The sequence below is a fragment of the Orcinus orca genome, chromosome 11 (assembly GCF_937001465.1).
Source record: "Orcinus orca chromosome 11, mOrcOrc1.1, whole genome shotgun sequence".
Classification (NCBI taxonomy): Eukaryota; Metazoa; Chordata; class Mammalia; order Artiodactyla; family Delphinidae; genus Orcinus; species Orcinus orca.
Window position 1 is genome coordinate 76,150,937 of NC_064569.1, and position 8,624 is coordinate 76,159,560.

General features: G+C 51.8%; 1 protein-coding gene across 3 annotated transcripts; it reads left to right on the forward strand.

Annotated features, from left to right (window-relative positions):
* The first annotated feature begins 1,993 nt into the window (after positions 1 to 1,993).
* Positions 1,994 to 8,191, forward strand: SOCS2 (suppressor of cytokine signaling 2). Of its 3 annotated transcripts, XM_004269539.3 has the most exons (4): positions 2,302 to 3,295; positions 3,639 to 3,941; positions 4,727 to 5,087; positions 6,727 to 8,191. In XM_004269539.3, the coding sequence occupies exons 3-4, from the start codon at positions 4,949 to 4,951 to the stop codon at positions 7,182 to 7,184; spliced, it is 597 nt and encodes a 198-aa protein (XP_004269587.1). In that variant the 5' UTR covers positions 2,302 to 3,295; positions 3,639 to 3,941; positions 4,727 to 4,948; the 3' UTR covers positions 7,185 to 8,191. The 3 variants fall into 3 exon arrangements, with proteins under 3 accessions (XP_033283621.1, XP_004269587.1, XP_004269589.1); XM_033427730.2 differs by lacking the exons at positions 2,302 to 3,295; positions 3,639 to 3,941 and adding an exon at positions 1,994 to 2,265; XM_004269541.3 differs by lacking the exon at positions 3,639 to 3,941.
* Positions 8,192 to 8,624: the final 433 nt, after the last annotated feature.

The following is an 8,624-nucleotide window of genomic DNA, read 5'->3' on the forward strand; positions in this document are numbered from 1 at the left end:
ATCAAGGAACAGAACAGGAGGGGATGAGATCAGAGGTACCAGATCTTCTAGGGTCTTGCAAGTGGCTGTTAGTGTTTTGTCTTTTACTCTGGTGCAATGCAGCCACTTGGGTTAGAGCAGAGGAGGGACGTGAAATGACTTAGTTTAAACAGGATCTCTCTCACTGCTCTGTCAGAAATAGCCTATTGGGGAGCAAGGAGGCCAAGAGGGAGGCTGCAGCAGTAAGCTGGGTAGAAATGGAGGTGGCCTGGACTAGTGTGCAGTGGAGATGCGGCAAGTGCTTCCATTCTGGGTTTATTGTGAAATCAGAGTCAGAGGATTAGCTGACAGGTGAGATGTGGGTGTGTGTGAGAAAGGGCAGTCAAAGATGGCTCTAAGGCTGTTGGCTGGCCTGAGCAACTGAAGAATAGAATTGACATTTTCAGAGATGGGGAAGGGTGCAGGAGGGATGGCTTTGTTTTTATTTTCTTTTTAAGGGTGGGGGGGGAAGGGTTATCTAGGCCCCATTTTGGGACCTATTAAATGGGAGATACCGATTAGACATCTAAAGGGTAATGCCGGGTGGCAGGTCTGGGGTTCAGGAGGGCAGTCCATCAGCTCTACAAACTATACTCTACCCCCTGAGAGTAAGTGAAGACACCTGCATGCAATTTTGGGAAACTGATGGCTGTATCAGAAATACTAGAACAGTATTAAGGAAAGTCAAATTTAAAAATTCACCCACCCTGCCACCCTAAAAACAGCTGCTTTTATTTCTTCTCGTTCTGTTTTTGCCCACATGCATACATACTTCTATAATGTCAAAATCATAGCATGGATACAATTTCATATTGTACTTTTTTTCACTTAACATGATCTCATAAATATTTTCCTAAGTGGCTCCCATATGTGCTTCCTGGGGCCAATAAAATGCAAGGCATTGCTGAGACCTTTCAGAAACAAAAGTTAAAAATCCTACTTTGGTACAAAGCTTGGTGCCCCTACAGCTGGCATTGTGTTTATTGCAATCTTTGTGGACAGTGACTCTCTGTGGATGTGACTTTGAGCTGGGCCCTGAATGATGAGAGTCTGCCATGCACCCAGTCTGGGGAGGGGCATTCCAGGAAGTGAGGAGGGTGTGTGCAAAGGTCCTTAGGAAGCCACAGGAAAGCACGTTAAGAAGTGCTGCTGGCAGATCCATTTCAATTGACAATTAAATAGAAATTATTTTATCTTTATAAAATTTTAAAAATATCTTTAAACTACAGAAAAGTGGGTACACCCTTTCTCTGGGATGCTCTACCAAGGAAGGAGAGGTCAAATGGAATAATTTAGAGCATAATGAACCCTAGTAGATGTAGTGGCTCCTAAAGGTTCTGGGCCTCAGACTAGACACAAACTCCACATGGAATCTTATTTTTTCATTCATACCAGTCCGTCACCCAGAACCAGAGTCCAGTCCCTTAATTTTATAGAAAAGGTCTAGGGTCCAAGGACGATAAACGACTTGTGCAAAATTATTCATCTCCATTATAGAGGGTTTTAACTAGGATTCAATTAGCTCTGCCCTCCAGATCAGACTCTAAGAAACAAAACATGATTCAGTGCACGCGACTCCATCGTTGACAAAACCCTTTGTTAGCTGGGAAATGCAACCCCCCCTTCCTCTCCAGCTAATCTGCCTATCATTTGCATAATTATTTACTCAAAAGCAGGAAAATTATTGAGAAAAACCGTTTGTCCAGGACTCCCGGCCTGAAGGCAGGAGCTGGTTTATGCTTCCTCGCAGAGCCAGCAGGGGGGTGCACCAGGCAAGGTTTGTGAGCCGCACCTTCCCCTACGCCCCCTCCCCTTTCCTCGCCCAACTTCCCTATGGCCATCGCTTCAACTAAAAGTGGCCATTGACCTTTCAAGCTTTTGAATAGTGATGCAATAGAATAGTATTTCAAAGAAAAATGGTTATCGAAATTTTGGATCCGGTTTTCCCATGAGTGTTAATGGTTTTTAAAAAGTAGGTCACATTTAAAGTAGGTCACATTTCGGAGGCGGACGTGCAGGGAAGGAGATGAGTTTCAACTGAGGCCAGGTGGCCTTCAACTAGGTGGGAGGAGGTGAGGGTCCCTGGACAGGGAAGAAGAGCTGGGATCTTTCCGCATTTCCGGGCCCCGGGTGCAAGCTCTGCGGGAAATCGCAGAGTCGAGCGCTCTCGGCCTGCGGACACCGAGACGGGCCGGCCAGGACCACCAGGGCGCGCGGGTCTGGGCGCCCCCTCCGCGATCGGCGCAGGTGAGCCGGAGGGCCGCCGGGTGGCCGGAAGGAGACTACGGAGCGGCGAGGAGGAGGAAGGGACGGAGGAGCTGGGCTGGGCCGGTGCGGGAGACAGCGAGCAAGACCGCCACGGGGAGGAGACAGAGCGGCCGGCGCCGTTTAACGAGGCGCCGCTCTACGCCCGCTGGCAGCCTTCTAGGACCGGACCCGAGAGGACCGCCATCAGCCCGCTCCCTCCGGGTCCCGGGCGTGGGCGCGGGGGTGCTGAAGAGGGAGCTCTCCCACTCCATTAATGTATCTTAGAGCGGGAGGGGCCCTTTCCGAGGATCTCTAGTCTCTCCAGCCACCACCACCCCGAAAATGTGCGGCCTGGAAAGTCGCCTAGAGAAGGCGCGGAGGGGATGGAAAAGACAACCAGCCGCGGCGGGCCGAGGGGCGAGAACGTCTGCTAACCGCTCGACTCCGGCGCACAGCTTGCATGGGTTGGGCGCAAGCTCCAGCCGCCGAAACCGGGACGGTGATGGCCTGGTTCTTCTCCTGCGCGTCTCCGAGAACTCCGGGGCGTGGGGTCAGAGGAGGGCGGATTCCCAGGCATCCACCCCGCCCTGGCCGGCACCCGAACGCTCTGAGCCCGTCTCTCCTGAAGCCTGCGCATTAGCACCGGAGTCTCTTTAAAGCAGTAGCGGGGGCCGCGGTCACGTGAGGTGGATTCCTGGAAAGTTCCTGGAAAGCGGCCTCCGCAGCCGCGGGGCGGGGCGCGCGGGGAGCGCGGACTAGGGAGAGAGGCGGGGAGCGAGGGAGGCGCGTAGGTCTGGGAAGTCGCGCGCACACAGCGCTCCGGGGACAGACATTTAACTCTTGTCTAGTCTCGCCGCCGCCGCGGCTCGCGGGCCTTGGGCTTCCCTTGAAGCATGAGCCTTCTCGCCCGCCGCCACTGGCACTGCGCGGGCCGCGGACAGTGCGCGCCGGGGCCCCGGGCGCACAGCCTCAGGATCCCCGTCGCCTACAGCTGGGGCGCCGGAGGAGCTCGGGCAGGGGCCCGCGGCAGGTATCGGGCCGGGGAGCTCAAGGGCTCCGCCCCTAGGAGGGCTGGGGAGGGCACTGGGGCGCGGCCGAGAGAGCGGGGTAGCCTTGGCTTCCGCAGTTTCGAGCCTCTGGGCTAGAGAGCCGGAGCTGCAGCTCTGCCCCGAGGCTGGGAGCTACTGCCTGCTTTCTCCAGTTCTTTCCCGGCGTCTGGAAGTCTCCAGAGTTTTTGTTTTTGTTTTTCCTCCCCTAAACTGCCATCCAGATTAATAATCCTCCTAATAAGCTGATCTCCCGCTCCTCCCCACCCGCCTACCTCCCGCCCTCTTTCCTCCCTCCCTCTCTCCTTCTCATCTCCTTGGTTGCAGCCGGAGGGAACCCAGCAGCTGCCCCGGGTCGGGGGTGTCCGAGCCCGGAGGGGGTGTTAGAGCCCGGCGAATCGAGGCGATGGTCCCCGGGGCTCACGTTTGCCCTCTGTGCAGAGAACTCCGGCCGCCCCCGCCGCTGAGCACAGGGCTCGTCACATCCCCAGGCATCTCATTCCCAAATTAAAAGTCAACAGGGGAAACTCGGGCAGACACCCCTCCTCCCGGGCCCCTCCCGGCTCCCCCGCCCCATGCCTGCTGGGGAGGCTGCCTGGTGCGGAGGCGGCAGCGGCGGCCGAGGCCGAGGTAAGGGCTCAGCGTGGGTTGTCTAGCACGTCCCGCAGCGCTCTCTGCCGCCTGCTCGGCCCCCGGCTCGGGTCAGGGCTCGGAGCCCCCGCGCGGGCTGCGCGCTCGGGCAGATTCCTCGACAGCGCTCGCGGCGGCAACAGCAGCCTCAGCCGCCCGGCCTCGGGAGCGGCAGCCACGGCGCCCCCAACCCCTGCCCCAAGCGAGCTCCAGGAAGCGGGGGGAGGGGAGGGAGGCAGCCTCTCCTGCTGTGTTGCGGCAGCTCCCGCACCTCCGCGTCCCGGGCTGCAGGCTCTGCCCGGGAAGCCCCGCGGCGCTGTAGGGCCGGGAACTAGGTTTGTGCGGGGTGCTTCCTCCTGGGGCTCCCCGGGCTGTGCGGAGTGTGAGATAGGAATGCCAAATGGGGACCTCTCCTGTTCTTTCCTTTTTACATTTTTCTACTTGTCCTTGACTGAGGCCTGTTTACCACCGTACCCGCAGGTGACTCTTTGCTCTTCTCATCTCCTTGTCTGCGATTTCAGCGAGCAGCCCTGGGCGGGAAATAAGCCGGTTCGCCACCCTCATCCTGTCCCCCGCCCCAACTCTTGCGTCTTGGATCCCTGCTCTCTCTTTATCCTTCTTTCTCTAGAACGGGCCAGGGCAGTAACTGGATGCTCGGGGTTAAATGGTTCAGGAGCGCAGACGCGGAGGATTCCCGGGATTTTCCACGTCTCTGTCCCTCCACCCACGCCCTGGCCGCAGGGGTCCAGTTCCGACTGACCCAACCCTCCACTTTCTCTTTGCAGGCAAACTGTGCGTGACCGCGCCTGCGGGGGATTTTGCTATCCGTGCACAGGGACCCGGGGAGGAAGAACCAGCGGCTCCCCATTACCTCCCCCTCCATTTCCATTTCGCGGACCCCTCAGGGGCTCGTTTTGGGGTTTCCACTGACTTCTAAGAAGGACGCGTGCCCCTCTCTGACCCCAGCTCGGGCGGCCACCTGTCTTTGCCGCGGTGACCCTTCTCCCATGACCCTGCGGTGCCTCGAGCCCTCCGGGAATGGCGCGGAAGGGACGCAGAGCCATTGGGGGACCTCGGGGTCGGCGGAGGAGCCGTCCCCGGAGGCGGCGCGTCTGGCGAAGGCCCTGCGGGAACTTAGTCACACAGGTAGGGAGCGGACCGGCCGCAATGCGTGCGAGAAGGGGGCGCCTCCCCAAAGACAAGGATGCGGTTGTGCTAGCGAGGCTGGGAAGCAATCGCTACCCTCCCCGCCCCAGATCAGGGAACCGCGGGGAGAATGCCCCTACGGACCTGGATCCTTGGAATGCGAAAGAAAAGTGGTTCTCGGGGGACTCAGAGGCCTAGGGGAGGTTAGAGCGCTAGAAGGGCTCTTTGGAAATAGACTCTTAGGGCGCTGGAATTTTTGCTATTTTCCGCGGCCGTTTGGGGGTCGGCACTCGGGCTCGGACCTTAGCCGGAGAAAGTGCCCGGCTCCTTTCCTGTCCGCGGGGTGAGAGGGCGGCGAGTGGGCGCTGCGCTGCCCGCAGCTTCAGCTGCATCTGGCTCCCGGGCCGGGCAGCCGCTGCAGCCTGGAATCTTGGCGGCCAAGTTCGGGGACCGACTGATTGCCGCTCAGGACTGCCGCAAAGCCGGGAGGAGGGCGGGCTGCGAAGCCCCAGCCGAGCTTGGCCTCGCTTGTTTCAAGTGCAGTCTTGCGCTTTGCGCGGCTCGCTGTCGTCTCTCGGCATCTGAAAGAAGAAAAGATGGAAAAAAAGATTCTGGCAAACCTGCAGGCTTTCAAAATCAGGATCCTCAAAGCTTACGTTTGGGGCAAAGTTGAAGTTTTGGTAGCAGTAGGGAGAAGGAAAAGTTCCTTCACTTGCGGTTCCGGTCTTTCCGTGCAGGCCACGGGCTTTCCCTCTGCGGGAGGAACCGGCAGATTGCAGGTACCCGAGCAAGTTTTTTTTTGGAGGGAGGGGGAGCATTGTTCAAACTTTTAAACTGTAAGATGTTGCTAAGTCACTTTTGAAAACGGGATGGGAGATGGAACTGGCAGGTAGACTCGAGAATGCTGGGGAGACCGACGGTTGTGATTGGATTTGAATTAGGGCAAAGTCCAAAAGAGTTTATGGAAGACTGTAAACTGGAAGTACTAACTATCAATTGGGCTTTCTCTCATTTCTCAATGACTGATAAGGTAGTTGTAATCAAAGCAGCGAACAGAAGCTATTGTATCATACTAGAACTGCCCTCTTAAAACAAGTAAATAGCGGTGCTTTACGGGACTTTGAAAAGAGAGATGGACGCAGCCGCTAACAGATTTGGGGAGAGTGGGAGTGGACACCAACCATTCAGAAAGTTGCTTCTTTTTATCTTGTTGGTATTAACTGGAGTTGGGTTTTCCACTTTTTTAAGGGCATGGCTTTTATTTCTAACTTCTGACTTAATTTGCATTAAATCTTTGATTTCACTTGACTAGTGGAGAAGCATCATGCCCGGTCAGCCAGTGTGTCATACTGCGAACATTCTTTTGTTTCGTTAGGAGAAAGTCTTAAGAGAGTTTAAAGAACAGCTACAGAAAGTTACTTTTAAAAAAGAAAACTGGCTTGCAGTTTGTTCAGAAAATAAAATGGACCTATGTTTTCATCAGATTTCTATAGAAACTATTTATGGTAGCCTCTGGTAAACTTTCACACACTTCTTTTTAGAGCTAGAAAAATTGTTGCCAAGTATTTACCCTATTTTAAAAATTCTCTATAATAACTATTTTACTCTCTTTTCTTTTTCTTTTGAACAAAAACCCCAGGTTGGTACTGGGGAAGTATGACTGTTAATGAAGCCAAAGAGAAATTAAAAGAGGCACCAGAAGGAACTTTCTTGATTAGAGATAGTTCGCATTCAGACTACCTACTAACAATATCTGTTAAAACATCAGCTGGACCAACTAATCTTCGCATCGAATACCAAGATGGGAAATTTAGATTGGACTCTATCATATGTGTCAAGTCCAAGCTTAAACAATTTGACAGTGTGGTTCATCTGATCGACTACTATGTTCAGATGTGCAAGGATAAGCGGACAGGCCCAGAAGCCCCCCGGAACGGCACTGTTCACCTTTATCTGACCAAACCGCTCTACACATCAGCACCACCTCTGCAGCATCTCTGTAGACTCACCATTAACAAATGTACCGGTACCATCTGGGGACTGCCTTTACCAACAAGACTAAAAGATTACTTGGAAGAATATAAATTCCAGGTATAAGTGTTTCTCTTTTTCTAAACATGCCTCCTATAGAGTATCTCCGAAAGCAGCTATGTAAAAAGAGAACCAAAACTTGAGTGACGGCTCTGGATAACTACGCAGAATTCTAAGAACAGCTGAAGTCAATCTAATTTAAATGTGTGGAGGGGTAGCTAGGTATTTAAAGTTCCCCCAGATATTTTCACCTGAGTGATGCTTCCCTTCCTAAGGCTGACCAAGACCAGTTTATCCTTTTAAGTTAAAAATAAAACGTCCCAAGTAAAGGCTGAAGGAACACTTTATCAGAACTCTGCCTTTCTGAGGTTCCTGTTAGGTGGAAGGTGCCAGCACCGGCAGTAGAGAAGGAGCTCCACTTAGGAGTGCTGAAGAAGTGGAAGGAACCAAACTGACAAAGGCTTAACTTCAATTTTGTATGCCTGGTGATCAGAGTCTATTTTAGGACATTTGATACTTTGCATTCTGATGTACTTAGGAGATTTGTTAAACAGATATGCTTGTGAGTATTTATCCTTCATTTTATGCAATTAACCAAATCAACCAAAAAAAGTGACCATGAAATCCTGTATTTGTCTTTTTACTACATGTATGAACTCTCTCATGTGAATGAGTACTGTAGTAATCCATTTCAAGGGAGCCTTATTTCAGAAATATTTCAAACTGGTGCAAATGGAAAAGACTTCTTTTCCTCTAAGGCTAAAGACAAGAATGTCATGCTATACAGGTGCAACTCAATCCCTGTTAATAAAACCATGTAGATAGAGACATTTTACCCTTTGAAGTAGCTGTGTCCCACAACCTGTTGCCATTGATTTTTCAGAAATGGCTTTAGAAATTTCCAAGTGGTCTAACCATGGACATTAGCAATTGTCTCCCTTCTACCATGTAGAATACTCTGACTTAATTTTCTTCCGGATATAGGGGGATACCTGCCTGTTTTTCAAAGTGTTTATTTACTGCTGTTACTATTTGATTAGAATGTATTAAATAAAAAAACCTGACTTTCACAAGTTGCACTTAATTACTTTGAATCGGAGAGGACATACACTTTCATGGTAATAGAGGGTTGCCATAAAAACTTACGTCAAGTGAAATAACTAAGTATTCAGCCAGAGGTAGAACGTTACTTGCCCTTCTCTAAAGTTACAGGTCACACTTGCCCTTTGCATTTTGGAAAGCATGGTTTAGAAACTACAAGAATTGCCAAGTGGCCTGGTCTTTTACAACTTGAAAAGGCATAATCCTAACGCCGGTTGTGTTTCCGAAAAACCTGGTTTAGAAATTACAAAAATTTTTACAGGTTGAATAGGCACAATACAAAATACAAAGTAAGAGTTTTATGGCCTTTTTTTTTTTTTTTGCCACACGGTCTCACGACTGTTGCAAATGCACCATCTTTTCTGGAGTTCAGACATTATTCATTTTGCTGCTTTTAAAACAAAA